General features: G+C 39.2%; 1 protein-coding gene across 2 annotated transcripts in view; it reads left to right on the forward strand.

The window, feature by feature from the left end:
* Nucleotides 1-19,427, forward strand: part of sorcs2 (sortilin-related VPS10 domain containing receptor 2) — a 441,732-nt gene that overhangs the window by 370,543 nt on the left and 51,762 nt on the right. For both annotated transcript variants that reach the window (XM_084711712.1, XM_084711713.1), the window contains exons 7-8: nucleotides 4,217-4,335; nucleotides 10,716-10,805. In XM_084711712.1, the coding sequence (XP_084567838.1) occupies nucleotides 4,217-4,335; nucleotides 10,716-10,805 (209 nt within the window). The remainder of the gene's footprint in view (nucleotides 1-4,216; nucleotides 4,336-10,715; nucleotides 10,806-19,427) is intronic.

Raw genomic sequence — 19,427 nt, forward strand, 5'->3', positions numbered from 1 at the left:
GTCAGAAATTTTTCTATTCCACAAAAGTAGACTGCCATCAATGAAATAGAGACCTGAATAGGACTCATTTGAAATATTACATTACTTCAACTACTAATGAAATACAGTTTTATTTTACAGTGTCAAGTGTTTTGAAAATAAATACTGAAAGTTCATTAACTTGAATGAATAAAACTTCCATATTCATGCTAGGTTAATGCACACAGTGCACACAACACAACTCTGACCACCATACAGTCAGTATGTTGCAATAAATTATTAAAGATTTTAGTCATCCATGTTTATTTATCTGTCACTGTTTTGTACAGTTTTCTTTGTTACACCATCTCAGTTGCACAGGTGCAGGAAAACACATGCATGGGTGCTTGGTGTGTGAATGTGTTTGCAGGTGTGTGAGGACAGCAAGTAGCATGAAGAAGTGTGTGCGCCACACGCTGCAATTGAACATTTAGCCCAATCTAATGGTTTTTTAATGAGTTCTCCGCCGTATGCTGCTTTGATTAAATGTCCAGGCTTTTCAATAAATTAGCCAGTCCATTTGTTAGACCAGACACCTCTGAAAAAAAGAGGAAGAAAAGTACAGAGTCAGTGAAGAGGATAGACTCTGTAAACATGAAGTGGAGTTTATTGTGTCTGTTTATATTCTCTGGTAGCATTCATGTTGTCACACAAATAGGCTAAATGGGCAAAATGGCAGCCACCCCACCTCACTCCTTGGAGCCTTACGGTCCTACCATTGGCATCTTTAGGTAGGACTGTAAGGCTCCAAGGAGTGAGGTGGGGTGGCTGCCATATTGCCCCCAAGAACTTTATTTAAAAAAAGATTTAACCATGTTTGAAGAACATTTTTCACAATACAATAGGTAGCACGAAGGACCAGCCAAGAGCCAATCCCAAAAGCTGGCTATTGTTTCTTGTTGTGTGTTGTATGTTGAAGAAGTAAATTTGCTATAACATACAAGAGTAATCTAAAATAGCTAAACATAGGCTAAAGAGTAAGCTATTTTACTGAAATATACAATAGAAAGTAAACAGTAAGCTGAATTAGCTAAAATATAGGCTACAATAGTAAACTAGATTTGCTAAACTATACAATAGAAGGCTAAATTTGCTAAAACATGGGCTACGAGAGTAAGATGGATTTGCTAAAACACACAAAGGTAAGACAAATTAGCTAAACATGGGCTACAAGAGTAAACTAGATTAAAAACTAGATTAGATCAAAATCAAAATCAATCTCAATCCATGCACACGTTTTACCACTGTTGCAGGAATTATCTCTTATGTTCATATCAACATGCCTGAAAATGTGATCACGTGACCAGTCATGTACACTGTGGACGCCCATCTTTCCAAGATGAAAAATCTGCAGAAAGTTATATTTTCCATCAATGGTTGCTGAGCATTGATGGAAAAAAAGGGTAATTCAGAGCATCATGAAATAGTTTGTTACTAGATCTGTTAGAGAAAAAATAAAGAAGCCCAGGGCAAGTGTTGAATGTAATATTAATCTGTTTTTGGACTGATGAAATCAGGGCTGTGGTTGCTGAATTGAAGCACAGCACCCCCAGGAATGCTGAATTAACCATGTGACTTATTGTAGTGCAGGTATTTCCAAATCCCTAGATGTTTTTTTATTCTTTAAAGCGACAAGCCTTCATTGTTTTTCATGATAATGCAAACCCTGTGAGAATTGATGGTATTTTTTCACACAATACTGAAACGGAGTTTAAAAACACACCTACCCTTTTTTTAAAATGTCAACTTCACATGTGATATCTTTTAATTTAATAATCAGATTTCCATGAAAGTTGCTGAGCACATTCACGCCCCCAAGAGGCTAAATCCCTGTGTGGTTTGCAGTCCTGTGTTGGATGACAGTTTCCAAACCGCAGCCACATCTGCATGTAGTTACAATAACTTCTTAAAAGATTCACATCAAAGTCAGTTTGGTAAACGTCTCATCCATTAAAGGGGTTTGGTAAGCCTCTAAGTCAGATCAGTTCGTGTTTGGCGAGAGTCAAAGTCAGGGTGAATAAGTTAAGGTCAAAACAAGTATTGTCATCCATGTGTTTGTGCGGTACACATCTGCTGCAGCGGCTCACTTCTGAACCTCGTGTGTATGGGTGCAGCTTGCGAGTGTGTGTGCGAGCATTTTCTCTATTGCCTACTTGTCACCTCTGGGAGGAGAATAACGGCTGAATTTCAGCAGGCAATGTTGCTGATGCAGCTGCTGGTTGAAATTCAATACTGGGTAAGCTCTGCAACAGGCGCTAACCTCTCCGTGTGTCTCTCTGAGGATAATCCCTCCTGGCCATTTGGATGCTAGAACGGCTATATGTCTATGGGGAAGCTGTCATATCTTATAGAGTTTGGAAAATGATGTCTCAATATTTCTACTCGCCCGCTTTTCTCCCATACTTCCTCTTCTTCCATGTCCTCTACCTCCTCCTCTTTTCTGTCTATGTATGTTGGTCCACAGCCTTGTTTTATGGTATACAGCAAAGAGATTTATGTTTTATAATATGAGTAAATAAAGCGTGAACTTTGATAGTTTGGATTTTTTTTGAGGTGGGGCTGTATGAGGTACTTTTTAGTGTATTACCTTCGGTAGACGGCTGCCAACACACCCCCAGTTTGAAAAAAATCAATATTAGTTTAAATGTACACTATATTTGGTATTTTTCACAGCTTTACCCCGCTGTCAGAAGTCATTTACCAACTGGAAACCACCATTGCATAAGCCAAATATCACTCTCCCTCGCAAAACCAAACTTCACTGGAGAAATCTGCAATTTTATCTCCCAGAAAACAGAACTTGCTGGTCTACTGCAGCCTCAATCTGTCAGTTTGTTTGTGTTAAGTACAAACAGTTTGTAGTGTAGATTGTAGGCTGATTTAAATCTAAACGGACAAAACAGTAACACACAGAAAACACAATTCCTTAGTGTATTCATCAGTGTATGTCACACATGACAGATGTAACAAGATGGCAAAAAAGATGCAACAATAAAAAAGCTATGTAAAAGATGTAACAAAGACAAACTGATGTAACAGACGTAACAAGACAAAAACTATGTAACAGGTGTAACAAAGAGAAAATGACAGAAGATGTAACAAGACATAACAAGATGAAAACTATGTAAAAGACATAACAAAGCAAAAACAATATAAAAGATGTAAAAAGACAAAGACAGACAATTTTTAGACAAAATCAGCTGGTAAACAATATAATGTAACAATCTTTTTCAGTGAAGTATTTGTACTTTTTCTTGAGTAAAGAATGTATGTACTTTTGCCACCTCTGGTAAATGTGTGATTTTCACTGTGTGTAAGTTCGTTTGGATTTACCCAAGTCACAGTGAAAGACTTTTACATTTAATGTATTCTGTGAGGTAAAATGACTGCTTTTGTCAATGGAGTCCGGTTTAGCGAGAGAAAGCAATATTTCGACTATATAACTGCAGAAAGTCCCACTAATATGCCTGTTCACATGCAGCCGTGTATACTGATTATGGAAAAGTGAAGCCATTTTGCTTCTTCACATCAAAATAGTAATCTTTTCTAAGTTGTTCATCGGTGGCCGACTTGTTTGACCTTGAAAACACAGCCTCCATCTTTTTTTCGATCAACCATCTTCTTGCGATACGAGCACAAAAAGTTGTTCCACCAATCTGTTGATATCCAACAAATATTTAAAAAGGCTTTTCTTATATACATGCATTTCTACCACAGCCTTGCCAACTGCAGTAAAAATAAATAAATAAATAAATATTTGGATTGCACTGTATGCACAACCAAAGATTGCTTCTAAAACATGAATAATACTGACATATCCCACACGTCTCAATCAGAAAATGCTAAATTCAGAATAAGGCTGAACTCAAAATATCGAAGTGGAATATGCTGCTTATGTGACCCATGTCAAATTCAGAATATTGTTCAGAATATTCAGAATAACCTACCTCATACAAACCCACTTTAAAAAATCAGAACTATCTCTTTAAGCTATATTGGGATGAGTAAACAGGTAGCCAAGACATAAATAATATATTTAGTGATATCCTGGAATGGAATATATATATTTTGGAATATATCAAAAAGTAAATTCTTCTTTCATGTCAAATGTATTGTACCGCTGTGTATAAACACTTTTTTACCTATATAAATATTACCAACAGTAAGCGTTGTCTTCTGTTCCCGTGTGTCTCTGCAGGTTACCTGTACGTTACCTGTCTCATCCAGAACTGTTCAGACAAAATGGTGACGGCTCAGTTCCTCGGCAAGATCGACCACAACTCTCTGCTGGTGCAGGACGACTACATATTTGTCAAGGTAAGCGAACAAAAACACCACAACAAGGGAGGGAAAAGGGAGAGTGGAGTGTTCTTGAATTCTTGTAGTGAAATAGAAGTGAGGGGAGAAAAAACTGTTTTCACGCCTCATCTCACACAGAGATGCAAAGAGCTTTATTTTGCTATTCAGAGATTTCTTTTCTTGGAAGTAGAGATAATCTACGGAGTGTTCATGCAGCAGCTGTTGAGGTGTAACACCAGGTCCAGAAAAGTAGTAAATAATGGCCTTATATTGTGAAACCAATCCTGTACAGAGGACCACACATCCTTCTCAACATTTACATCGAAACAACACTAACTGAACGAGTCTTCAGTTAGTGTAGATCTAAACATCACATGCTTTGCACAACCATCTTTCCACCCTTATCTCGTCCCTGAGACTTTTTTCTTTATTCCTGAGACCATGGGGTCGCTTGTAAAGAAAACACAGGCTCCTGAGCAACAGTGCAAACAGAGCAGCTGCACCCCTACTATTACAACTAGGTTACACCAGGCGTCGCGTTACGGCTACGCCACATCCATCGGAGCAGATCGCTGCCATTCTATACAATGATTCCACCAGCAGTCTGTCCTGGAAGTGCTCTCAACATTGGTCCAAATATGGCAGCGAGGATATTTTGACGGATGCTGCATCAGACTGCACAGAGCAGATTAAGCAAGGCAGGCAGCCAGACACAGAAATAAAACAGAAAATCTGGTCAATTTTCAAAATAAGAGACCCCATACAGACTCGTGATCGTAAAGACAGACAGAAAAGGCACTATTTAACTATGCAACCTGCTTATCCATGGTGGAAGGACAAAAACCAAGGAAAAAGGACAAAATCTGAGTCAACATAATCAGGTGGGCAATACTTCTGAAACGCTGCTGATGGAGGTATACAAGCATGTGGACGATGGATCAAAACCATGACGTAGACGTGCCGTGCAAAGTGGAATCAACAGGATAGACATGGGTGAGCACTTTGGCATCCCCACTTTTTGATCATACAACTTTTCTATCTTGAACATCCAAGCCACGCCAAGGCAAAATCTTTGTCACCACCGCAAAAACAAAAAAGAACAAAAAGTCCAGCAATCAGTCATCTGTAATGTAGGCATGAAAGTTAGTCCTGATACCAATTCCCAAACCTGAACGTGTGTATTCAACAATACAGAGTACTAACCAGTGCGTTAAAGTCCACCTCCAGTCACATTTTAAACAATATAAAATGCTCTGCAAGAAGTAATAAATTGTGACCTTACTTCTAGCCCTAAGTAGTTGCACTTGGCTAGCTAATCACGTTAACTAGCATTATTCGGCTTCTATCACAGGGACTGGTTCCTTAGGTTTGTGACGTCATATACCCAGCCCACCCTTGCTCACTGCAGTTTCAAAGCAAGAAATGCTCATACATGGCATTTACTGCATATTTCACTCCTCATATGTCTTGAAAAACACCACATAGACATGTTAACAAGATAAAAAAAAAAAAAAAAGCAGGGTTTTGCATGGGGTCTTTAACAACTGTATACTACTAAGCCATGTATTGCTGTCATCGTATGGCCTGGCTTAGATTAAACCATTAAAACATAAACAAGTGAATTAACAGTGCTATGAGACTGTTTAATTCAACACATATTTTAGTGAGAAATCTTTTAAATTTTTGAAACTCTTCATCTCTCATTCCCACAGTTTTCTCCAACTAGAGCAGCGTAGATAACCAACAGTGTGTGGTAGTGAGTTGATGGGACAAAATCCAAAACACTAAGCTTGTATAGAAATACAGTTTTTCTTTCTGGATTATATTGATGCCAAATTAATAAGGCGGCTGTCGACATATGACACCTTTTATCTTGTTTCTAGTCTTCTGAGTTTTTGCAGACACCTATGTATGTGTTAATATGTTATATTTCTTCATGGGAGGTTGGTCTGTGTTTTTTCACCACTACAGAACTGCAAGGTAACTGCTAAAGTGTAATGAGGTTGTTTTTACTGGTCTGATTAATGGTTTAATAGTGTGTGTATTGATTACTGACGGTGGCTCATCAGGGTAATTACCAGTTAATTACACTCAGTTTCTAATGGTAGTAAATGGTTACCCTTTGTTTGCGTTTATCTGTCACTCACCGCTGAAACCACAGAACACAATGTAATATTTTGATATATAATAGTGCAATAAAAACTGAGCTTTATAGCTTTTACTGGTCATGATTGAAAGCTCTGTGTAGCAGGAACTGCACTTCCAGGTGTCAATTAAATGAAAATTTTCCTGCCCTTCTAATCTTGCACCCCCACTATGGATACACACGTGTGGATTTAATTTTCCATGAGCTCCACGTGCTCTGAAAGAAAAATGAGTTTTGTGCCTGAAAGCAGCTGAGCAGAGTTTCCCCTCATCTTGTAAAGTCTGCTAGACAATAGCAGCTCCCTAAGCTCTTATTTCTTAATCACGCTAATGTCTCAAAGTGAATATAGTCATTACTATATTAACGCTATGCTGTTGTACTTTTAAGTTTGTCTTTCTTAAAGCTGCTTCTCCCCTGTTATTTATCATCATTCAGCATTTTTGTGCATATGTTGTATCTGTCAGTGTATCTATTCAGTTGTGGTTGTGTTTGCACACACACCGAGGCTGCGTCCTTCCTTACTGATAAACTCTGCTGCTCAGATAACATACAGTACCGTCGGCTTGAAATGGAAAAGAATTGCTATGCGGGACATTGTGCAGAATTAATCTCGCCTTGTCTATAATTGACTTGCCACGCAGTACAGTACTGTACGCTCTGAGGAGGCCGAAGGCTGAATCCCATTTGCATGTGATAACAGCAGAATATACATGAGCTGCTATAGCAGAGCGCAGTCCCTACAGTGGGATAGAATAGTCATATCTTGTGGATGTATTGTGCATGTATATGAATGTGTGTATGTATGCATGTGTTAAGAATTAAATCCTTATTAGGAAACAATAAACTGCTCCATTATCCTCCAGGGATTATCCTCCCAGTACTCCCAGTAATACCAACCCACTGATATCAGATGTAGGGAAAATTGTGTGGACACGTGAACGTCTTTTCCAGTGAACGTTGGTCTGGCCAATCCTCCAGATTTTTTTATTTTTATTTTCAAACTTTGTTTCCTGCAGACGCTGACTCAGGTGACATTACCTGAGGACAATTAGTTCCCCTGTAATGAAAACTTTTAACCAGTATGGAGCTGCAGCCATCAGCCATGAAACTGTTACTTTACTTTAGTTTTAATGTATTTGTGCGGAATTATGGATTATTATTATTATTATTATTATTTTGCATCATTGTGCCCCACCTTCCCAATATCAAGACTGATGTCAACAGCAACAAGACAAACAATGGAAAAAGTCTAACAAGACAACAACAACATAAAAGACATGACAAGACTAAAAAGATGTGAAAATGCAACAAGACAAACAGAAATAACAAGACAAAGATGATGTGAAACACATAACAAGATGTATGAACAACATAAGACATAACAAGGGAAAACAGACATAACAAGACAAGACACAACAAGACAAAAAGTGTAACAAGACAAAGACAAAGAGATGCAACAAGACAAGCTACATAAAAGTCGGAACAAGACGATGTAAAAGGCGTAACAAGACAACAGCAATAAAGACATAACAAGGCAAAAAAGACATCAATAGACAAAACGCAAAAGACATAACACCACAAAAAGACGTAACAAGGCTAAAAGATGTCAAAATGTAACAGGACAAAAAAAGATGTATAAGACGATGTAAAAGATGCAACAAGACAAAAACTATGTTAAAGATGTAAGAAGACATGGCTGAGTCAGTCAGTCTAGTTTGTAGTGCCTTTTAGAATCATAGTGAGGCAGATGTTAGTGTTTAGCCTGAAACACCTGGAAGGGTGTAGCCAATCAGAGGTGTGTTATTTGCTAGACTAACACACATATTTCCTTTCAATTTGATGTGAGAAGCATTTGATTTCCATTCTCGCCTCACTGAAACCCAACCTGCACCCTTGACAGATAATCCACACACATACTGTGTATATATACACATGTCAGTGGTGAAGCCAGATCCTTGGGGTGCTCATCAGATGTTGAGGCAGTACAGAAATATGCAGAGTCAGAGGTAAGAATGCAGTGTTAGTGCTGGCGCTCACACATTCATCTCCCCACACACACACACACACACTCCGTCTCCTCCCACTTCGCCAGCCATTCTTTAGAAAGCGATTCCTTTTGAAAACACGGTCGATAGCGCTTCCTTCAGGGGCTCTTACTTTTAGAAATGGCTTTCATTGTTTCATCACTTTTTCATCACTGTTCAGCATAAAAAAAAGCCGCGCTAGTCTGCTCCTTTCAATCACAGACGACGGTTGTAATCACAGCTCAATCTGAACACCGACGATGGAGGCTCAGATATCTGAGAGCGAGAGGAGGAAAAAACAAAAGCTCTTCCCACAACGCCCAAAATAGAAGCGCTGAATACAAAGTTCTCCGTCAGATTTTGAAAGCAGCAGCTCTAAAAGTTTAAGCGCTGCTCACCTTACAAAAAGCCAAGCGGTGACAGGGACTGTGTTTCAGAGTGTTACGCGGGCGCCTGAGCCCATCACTCGGGATATGACACGTTCAGGTCCTGTTTAAGTCACTGTCAGTCACCAACGCTGTCTCTTTCACCCAGCTTCCTCCGCTAACACGTAGCCTCAGCTGTTTGGGTATTCTGGTTCAGTGCCTTGTGAGTTTTCGGATGAGCTAGCCCAGCAGGGGGGGGCAGCATGATTCAGCCTTTTACCCACAGGTCCCAGTTTGTAAGGTGGATGCCAAGGTCTGTACGGTGCGGGGGAGGTTTTTTTTTTTTTTTCACATTTACCTTTCAGCACGGTGTGAGTCACCAACAGCAGATGGTGAACTCTGCACCTTAACTCAGCGACTGCACAATGGTGGATGTTGACTACCTCGTTCTGAAGAAGGATTCTTTTTTTCGGCTTTTGTCTTCTGGAAAATAAAAGCTTTTCTCTATCGCATTTTTCAAAATAAAAGCATTCAGTCAGCTCAAATTTTCTTGAACCCAGTGACACTACTCACTTTTGTGTTTCATTTAAACTGACATAAACAACATCCTAAAATATATAACAGAGTTTGGATGCATCCTTTTCTGTTCCTCAGTCTGATTACCTTATTCTCCATGTATATATCACTTCTCATCTCCTCTCCTTTTTTGTTTTCCTTTTGGCGCTTTTGAAATGAATCCACATTTGTGTTATTGTGTGTGTTTGACATGTTAATGAAAAGCAGATATAAGACTAGAGGTGAAGGACTCGAGTCACATGATTTGAGTTTGTGAGACTTGCTTGACTAAATTTATAAAAGACTTGATTTTGACTTGGTATTCAGGAGACTTGACACGGACACATACATGACTTGACTTGTTCTTAATTAGTTTTTGGTATTATTTTTGCTTTTTTTATATACTGAGAAGTAGAGCTGCAATGATTAATTGATTAATCGATTGTTGATTGATTTTTTGATAATCGATTAATTGTTTTGAGTTGTTTTTTCAGTTAAAAAAAATGTCCAATTCTCTGATTTCTGCCTCTCAAATGTGAATATTTGTGGTTTCTTTACCCCTCTTATGACAGTAAACTGAATATCTGTGGGTTCTAGACAAAAGAGGACATTTGAGGATGTCAAGGAAGTAGTAAACAGATTAATCAATGATGAAAATAATCATTAGTTACAGCCCTACTGAGAAGTTCCACTTTATTTTTGAAACATAATGGGATGATTTCTAGTACAATGCGCAAAACCTGACAACTTGCCATGTGGCAGATCAGTAGAGACAAGTGCACAAGGCAGCTATCATGAAAGGGGTTTGTCCAAAATAAATCAAATTTGCATTCAAGGATTTTTTTGTCTACACTAGTGAGAAGAGAACAGCAGTATACAAGATCTCCAATTAAAAAAGTGATGACACAATGTGAATGTGCCTTTTTAGCTAACTTATTGGCTGCTCAAATGTTGGCAAGAAACAATGCATTGATGCATTTTATTGAGAAGACATATCATTAACCTACAGGACAACTGAAGGACTGATTCATGGCCTTTTAACTAGTTAAACTACATAGGCACATTACTAGCTAACTTGACTATTGATTTGCTTGGCCTGAACAATGACTTGACTTGACTTATTGCAGGTACTCAACTTGACTAGATTTGGTTTTCACCACAGTAACATGCAACTTGCTCATGACTTGAAGATTAAGACTTGAAACTTGCTTGTGACTTATGCCCAAAATTGTTCAATTTTAACAAGGCATAGAAAAGATTACCCATGTTGAAACTCATGTTTTTTGTTGTGTTTTGTCCATTTCACAGGTCACCACAGGGAATCGCACCAAACACTATGTGTCCTATCGGCGCAATGAGTTCGTCCAAATGAGATTTCCCAAGTACGCCTTGCCAAAGGTAAGATTTCAAAAACAAATACACAACACATAGAGTATTTAACACTAACTACTACATGTAGGATCACATAGATCAATCAGATGCATGTTTTTCTTTTTCTTTTTTTAGGGTTTGTATCATTATTTAGCTTCCCAGCAGTGTAGGATGTAGGATACTCAAATCTATACACTCATATTTTGTTTGGAGTATGTATGTTTTAGCATCAAACAGGTTAAACAAGCTTCTAAAAACATTTTCCCATGTGGCCTGATGGAGGTTTCTGCATGATGATGTTGTTACATATAAATCCCCTAGGTCAAAAGCAATTCTAGAGAAAGATAGATGAAATAAACGAAAAATGAAATAAATGAATCAAGAAGTAGAAGCAATAGTGTTATCTTTTGTTAAACAGTATGGGCAAGAACAGCTGGTTGAACAGTTGCAGAGGTCAGACTTGATATGGATCAAATGGATGGACACATCTGTGGCTCTTACGCACTACTAGCGACTCACATCTGGAGTAAATTTGGGGTAAAGCGCATTGCCTTCAAATAAGTCTTAAAGACAGTCAAAGAAGTTGCCCAGCTCTGATGTCTTAACTTTCAAAGTTGAGTGCTGTGTTTCAGCAACAGAACATTTACAAAGCTTTGCACATTTGTACTCAAAGCCAGGAGACACGTCAAGACTTCTCTGCCCAGTATCAGCATTTCAGGTTTACCAACTTTGAGAGGTGTGGATTTGACAAAGATTTGCAACTCGACTTGGACTTTAACACCAGTGACTCGCTTGGACTAGAGCCTTTTGACTTGAAAATACTAAATACCTTCCCCAAGGACCAAAGATGAATAAGTCTGTTAATTAAAAATCAATTTATTTCCCTTAGTTTACTGAATCAATTATTGTTAGCAAGCACACCATGAAGAACCAATGTTACATTACCAAGCTCCAGTTGGAAAAAATGATACCAAACATAATTTTGTTCCCGTACAAAAACTACGAGTTTTCAGAAAAAACGGGATGCAGCAACTTCCAACTTCGCTATCAACATTTGAAGTTGCACAAAGAACATCGAGGTTTATATTAGCATAATTAGCAAACTAATGCTGAGCTACCATTAGCTTAGTAACTTTGTAAATCAGTGAGGATGGTATAGGACTTGGGACTTGTCTGTCTTGTCTTGGGACTTGACTATGGACTATCTTGTCTTGAACTGGGATGAGTGACACTGACTCATGGATCAAAAATTAGATGCTTGGGACAAAAATTAGACATAGACACAACAACTTACAACTTTGTTCAACAAAGTTTACTGTAGGACTTAACTCAGGACTAATCAGTCTTGACTTAGGATTTGACTTAAGACTTTCCTGTCTTTGACTTGGGACTTGACTTTAGAATCGAATGCAAAGACTTGAGACTCAACTTACAAAACAATGACTTGGTGCCACCTGTTTACATGCTTCCTAAGAAGCCAATACATGCAATTGAGGGTTAAGCCTTTTCCTTCACTCTAGGGATTCAAAACTGCACTATTAAAACATTCTTACCACTATGCCCCTCTTCTTCATTGGTGTCAGATGTTAGTACAGTACCTGTCCCCAAATTAGTCCTGCGACAGGCCTGATACGCGATAGCTCCCATAAAATATTCACCACGAAGCATTGATCCAGCCGCATCCTGTGTCACTGACATAGGCAAAGACGATAAATGAGCTCCACTCCAATTCAAGACGAGGAACCTTTGCTGTCAGCGTCGGCGGCACAGGGGGCCGTTTTAGCGCTACACCAGCCTGAGTGCTATTGAACTGCGCTGATTGAATGCAGAGCCCGGGGAGACGTCTCATGTATTTTTCAGCCTTAAACTAAGAAAGGAAAAGCTTTAAGACAATCACTGCCATTGACACTCTGTCAGAGAGGACTGTGTGAGTGTTTTCCACACACACACACACACACACACACACACACACACACACACACACACACACACATACACAGTTGTGTTTCCATTACTTCAGAGGACATTACACTGACTTACAATCATTTCCTGTAGACTTACTCTAACCCTACCCATAACAACTACTTCACTAACAGTAACCCAAATCTTCACACCAAAATGTAATGATGACAGGTAGCTCCAGTTTGTCCCCATAAGGAAGGCGAGTCCCCACAATGTGAGTGTGTAAACAGATGTATGTCCCCACAATATGATTAATATATGTCCACACACATGCACAAACACACACACAGTGATGCTTCCATCACTTCAGAGGACATCACCTTGACTTAACCTTGATTCATTCAACAACCCTAACCCATAACCACTACTTGCCAAACTCTACACCCAACTGTAACCCAAGTCCTCACTCTAAAATTTAATGATTTACATTATGGATACTTGTGTTTTGTCCCCACAATCACCTCAGAGGACATTACCTTGACTTACAATAATTTCCTGCGGACTTACCCGAACCCTATTCATAACGAATACTTGCGTAACTCTAACCCTAATGAGTACTTGCCTAACCCTAATCCAAGCCTTAACCCTAATGCATATGAGTAATATGTATCCACACACACACAAATGTAACCACAGTTGTGTTTCTGTTATTGCAGAGGACATTACTTTGGCTTACATTCATTTCCTGTAGACTTACTCTAACCCCACCGTTAACAACTACTTGCTTAACCCTAACCCTAGTCTTCACTCTAAAATTTAATGATTTACATTGTGGGCACTTATGTTTTGTCCCCACAATGAGAGTTTGTAAACATATAAATGTCCCCACAACATAAGTAATACATGACCACACACGCACTTTCTCCCTCCCCCTCTCTGTCCCTCTCTCTCTCTCTTTCTTCAGGAAATGTATAGAATTACCCTTTTTCGACTCTAGCCCACCACTTAGAGAGATCTTATGCCTCAATTGCTTGACTACTTCAGCTACAGTACTCAGTGATCCTCAAGGAAGGTGAAAGGGATGGAATTACACACACAAACACACACACACACACTCACACATGCACACACACTTGCTCTCTTTCCAACAAGTAGAGACGATAGGGATCAATTTGATTAGGTGTGGCAGGAAGGCGGTCTATGAGCGTGTGTGTGTGTGTGGGTGTGCAAGTGTGTGTTTAGTTTAAGTATGCCCTAGTTGCTCCCTCTCTCTTGTCTCCCCCTCTCCCTACATGTGTCCTCTTACTTGGGTGAGCAGATAGGTCACACATCGCGAAGCTTTTAGGTCGAGCAACACAGAGGGGGGACAAGGGAGAGACATAGAGAAGGAATAGAAGGAAGGAGTGAGAGACAGAAGGGAGGAGAGGAGGGGAAAGTGTGTGTGTGTGGGAGAAAGAGGGAGGGAGTGTTTCGAGCGCCATGTTTTTCCACTGTGAATAATTGAAAGGCTGGAGGATGAAAAATGCAAAGGCCATCAGAGAAAGCAGTTTGGCTCTGTCCTGCGAGACCTGACCCGAGTTATGGATTAAGCACACACACACACATCACACACACACACACACACACACACACACACACACACACATGCACTGAATAACACTCACATGCATACAGCTTGCTGGGCTGTGAAATCACAGGTAATAATTGTCCCTTTTTGCTCTGCTTCCATCTTGCCTCTTGCTGTGTATCACCCAGGATGTAAGCACCTTCCTGTCTTTTTAACACTTTATTTAACAAAGTAACATGACACAACCTCAGTGCACAGTCAGCTCCAGTAGACCAGATAGAATGTCTTGCTCAGTGGTACTTTAGTGGTTGTGCTTAAAAGAGAGAGGCATTCCAGTTTCATCCAGAAATTCAAATCTTCAGTTAGCTTAGTGTGATGTGCCTTTGAAGAGCAATACCAATTGCTTTCTTGTGTCTTGTCTGTCTTGATGCAAGTCATCACAGGTTGATGGCATCAATGTATTAAAATTCACTACTGTCCTATTGCACACCTAACACTTGCCAACCAGAATCCTGCACGGGTCCAAACCCAACACTCCGGTAAATCTCAGTATCAAAACTGACCCATTACAGACGATTAACTCACCCATTAACTGACCCATTAATATGACTCCCACAAATAGTATTGTTCTCTTGGAATAGTATCTGTCAACTGGCACAATACCTCTGCCTCTGCAGTTGTCAGTTGATTTCTCCCATGATTTTCTCCAATTTGGTATTCATCATCACAATTATTTTTGCCTTTATATTATCCATTTTGATGTACTTGCTAGCAGCTAGCATAAATCTCTGTTGGACCAGTGGCATCCCAGGGTCAAAGGTTGTGTTGCAGGTTTTTGCACAATCATTGGTAACACTTCAATTTCCAGGTGCCATAATTTCATCAGAAATAGGTGGTAATTATCAAGTAATATTTTTTTTTAGAAATTACCCATAAATTACCTCTAAATTACCCCCAAATTTCATGGTTAATTATGAGATAATTAGCAAGTGCCATATTCAAGTAGTGGGTGGTAATTACCAAGTAACATACTTGAATTTTTTTAGAAATTACCCACAAATTTCATAGTTAAGTATGTGATAATTAGCAAGTACCATTTTCACATAGTTGGTGATAATTACAGAAGCAACATATTTGAAATTTCTCTGAATTTACCCACAAATTGCCCCCATATTTGATGGTAAGTATGCGATAATTTGCAAGTGTCATTTTCATGCAAGTAGGTGATAATTACCATTTCACATACTTGAACTTTCTTTGAAATTAACTTCAAATTTACCCCAAAATTCATGGTAAATCTGTGATAATTAGCAAGTATCATAACTGAATTTGTCAATACTTTTTAAGTAATTACCACCTATTTACCATGAAATTATGGGACCTGGAAATTTAAGTGTTCCCATATATTCCACACATTTTTTTCCAGGTTACTTGTGGTTATCTGACCTGGTGCAAGACCAAACTAGAGAGTATACAGTACTTCCTGTCTAGTGACTGTTGCAAGCCTTTAAGTGATGTTTTTGATATTTGGTATACAGGTAAAAGTTCATTTGAGTACAACATACAGAAGCTGGTATCACCAGTACACAAGTTGAGTTGAGTCAAGCATAAGTTGACAGTAGTGTTTAACAGTCTTTGTAGTGGAAGCATTGTTGTATTGCCAATCTGAGTAGTTTAGAGAATGTGAAAACTTATATGGCTGTCAGCGTCAAACTTGGAGTCCAAGGCCCCTGATGGCTTACCCTGATATTCTTATCCTAGCCCTACCCAATCATCAGTCTACATGCCTAAACCTACCCTCCTCATGCCTGAACCTAGCCAACCAATCCAACCATCAAAGGTAACAAGTATTAGCCAATCAGAGGCAGAGTAGGGCACATAATTCCTTCGCCATAGTACAGTTCGTAATGTTGCGTCCAGGAACCAAACTTGAAAAAGAATGTCTTCAATTTTCACAGCACAGTGTCAGATCAACAATCAAAATCAGTTACTGCCCGCTGACACCTGATGGTCTGTCAGAGTTGTAAAATGACAACTATAACAAGAGGGCGATTTGGAAATATGCCTACAATTGCTGAAAGGATTGATCCCTTCAACGGGGTATTTTAAAGGAAGCTGAATGGTGCCAGAAGCCAACAAAGTCTTTTCTGAAAGGTAAAATGTGTGGGCCGACTGTATCAAAGACCTCTTTACAGAATTCAGTGTGAATAATGTCCAGGGGGCATGATGAGGATTTAAATGATTAATGGGATCTGTTAGAGTGTGAAAGGAAATGAGCTCAACGCCGCTGAGTGAGGGTGAGCACAGTGAAGAGGCTATTATGTCACAGCTGACTGCCGGGGGAAATCTGGCATCTGATGTTGTCCATTTTTTAATGAAATGAGCAAGACACTCTTCACACCAGTTTGTACCACGGCTCTGTAGTGCTGCAATAAGAAGGTGGCAATGATGTTTAATCTATTTAAAGGAAAACCTGGAGGGGTCTCTCTTAAATCCTCTTCTTATGTCAAGAATGTATCATAGTTTTAGCATGAAACTGAATGTCAAACACTGGTGAACATGGGAATTTGGTAAGAGGTACAGCACTCAGCAAGCACACAGCTGGGGCCGAGCTTGAAGTCTTGACCTTTATGACACTGTTAGTTTGACTGGGGTGTGAAAAGTCTAGTCCAAACAGGCAGATACTGTCCTGAACCAAACTAAAATGTCCCCTAGGGGGCAGCAGTCATTAAACAGTGTGGTGTTGGCAAATTCAGCCAAACTTCACAGGCAAATGAAGAAATGATGAAATTATTGCCTGCATGTAGGGTTGTTTTAAAATCTTCCATGGGTCTCTGGATTTCAAGAAGTCAATGGTAAATCCAGTGTAGATAAATGGATTTAAAACCCAGGCTACAAAGTAGCAAAGGTTTTGCGATTGCGAAAGGCTTTATATAGTGGAGTATGAATGAGTCCCCTGGAATGGCAGGATGAGGTGTACCTTTTTAGATCTGCCTGGGAATGAACCAGCACAAGTTCTTCTCAATATCAGATAAAATACTTTTCTCAGTACGAGGAATATCTTTCTAATGTGAATTTGGCTGTTCAGTATGAAGATTCCCTCTTTTTTAGTTAAATCTAAAGCTACAACTGATGCCATCTTATACACAGCTATTTGTTCACCATCTTGTATTCGCATGCTATTCGCATGTTGCTATTTAGCACTCAATACAAAGTAGAAGTAATAGTTTTGCAGGTCAGAAATCTGTCTAATGGTTGTGGGGATATTTTACTCAGCTAACAAAAACGCTCATGGTGGTGCTACACATAAAAAGTCAGGGGATCGCCAAAGTCATTAGGATCCATGAATTTCTACTTAGTTTCATGTCAACTGATCCAACAGCTGTTGAAATATTTCATCCAGGATCAAAGTGTTGGACCAACCGACTAACAGAATGAAAGGCAGACATGGCCATCCCCAGAGCCACGCCAAATTAAGGTAGAAAAAACAACCCTATCATTAAAGAGAACATTGATATTGGAAAAATTCAGCACAACCCCACATTATGTTCTGTGAAAACTTTTCTATTGGCATTATTGCTGTGGGTATTATTTTTCCCAGTCCAGTATATCTCATATCAAGCTAACTTAATCAAGTTGCAGTAATTGTAATAACAGTAAGTCCTTGGTGATCACAGTTCAAGGATGGCTTGTTAAGGGGCAATTCATGGTCTAATATGTTACCATAGAGGACAATGAAATTACTTAATTTGGACTGGACTGGGGTGGCTGTGGGCCTGAGGGCAGAGCGGCATCGCAAGGCAAAATGTTGGAGAAGCAGAGTGGGGGTTTCTGGTACAACCTCACCTACTTCCAAGGTGTATGGAAAATGGAAAAAGGGATAAAGAAGTGTCATAGCCACCTCACTTACAGTAATATTTTTGTTTCCATGTTATCCATAGCTGATAGAAATCAGTCAGTCAAATCAGATTTGGCTGTTCAGTATGAAGATTCCCTCTTTTTTTCAGTTCAGTGGCACACTAAACTCTTTTATCAGCCTATTTGAGTCTCATGATTTAGCTTGCCTCATGTTTTTATGTCTTTCTTCGTCACCTGGGATATGCAAACATCAGATTTCCACACAGTCAGACAAAGTAAAAGTCTGCAGCCCGCTTATAGCTCAGGTATCAAATCTCTTCATTGCTGCAGCGCAGCGCTGTCAGCTACTTTGGGTAATTTAGGCTAACTAGCTAGCTAACAATTATTGAAGATTAGCTAACTAGTTAGCTAGCTTTTTAAAATAACATTAGCTCAGATGTAACCAGACAGCTAACGATTAGATTAGCAACCTTGTTAGCTACTGTTTTGCAAACATAACAGCTGTTTGATGTAACCAATCAGCTTTCGGTTATATATTGGCTACCTAATTAGCTAGTGTTCAACTAACATTAACAACCTTAGCGTGTCATTTTTACAGGTCCTCCTGCAATATTTTAACCATCTTCAAAATTTGGTTTTCTTTTCAATATAGCATATCTAAGTACAGGAAACAGGACAGAAGAATGAACTTAGGTTAAATGAGGTTCCAATGGGTACCCAGCTTGCTAAACTTTTACTGGAGCACAGAGCAAAAAGGGGCAGGACTTAAGATGGGTCAGTAAGGTTCTGTCCGCTTTATCCTGTTATTGACCAAAAAATGTTCAATTTGAAAAATAGACAAAGGGGTCTTGGACTGATGATGTGACTCGCTGACTTTCAGGGGGCGGCCCTCGGCACATCCAAAACCATGTAAGTTTCGGGAACTCAATAATAATCCATAGACGTAAACAAGGTAGTTTGTTGGAAAGTAGGTATAACTGCAAGATAAATGACAACACTTAAACACAATATAAAGCATAATGAACAACAAAGATGGATGATATACTGTTGGGATCTACAAGGCTAAGTTGATTAATAGCCAGTCTACCAAAAACTTTTGTATTTACATAGAGAATGCTATCTCATTTCACGTCAGCACATTTGATAATGTCATCAATAAAACGCAGTATATTAAAAAGTAAGACAAGATGTTCAAAAACATACAGTAGAGTACTCCAACATCTGTTTCACCTTTTCACTTCACACTTCCTTTGTTTCACCTTCACCCTCCGCTCTGCTGTAGCAGCCCTTGTGTCTCGTTTCATTCTCTCTGGCTTTCATAC

This window comes from Lutjanus erythropterus, chromosome 23 (genome assembly GCF_056507025.1).
Source record: "Lutjanus erythropterus isolate fLutEry1 chromosome 23, fLutEry1.hap2, whole genome shotgun sequence".
NCBI classification, from domain to species: Eukaryota; Metazoa; Chordata; class Actinopteri; order Lutjaniformes; family Lutjanidae; genus Lutjanus; species Lutjanus erythropterus.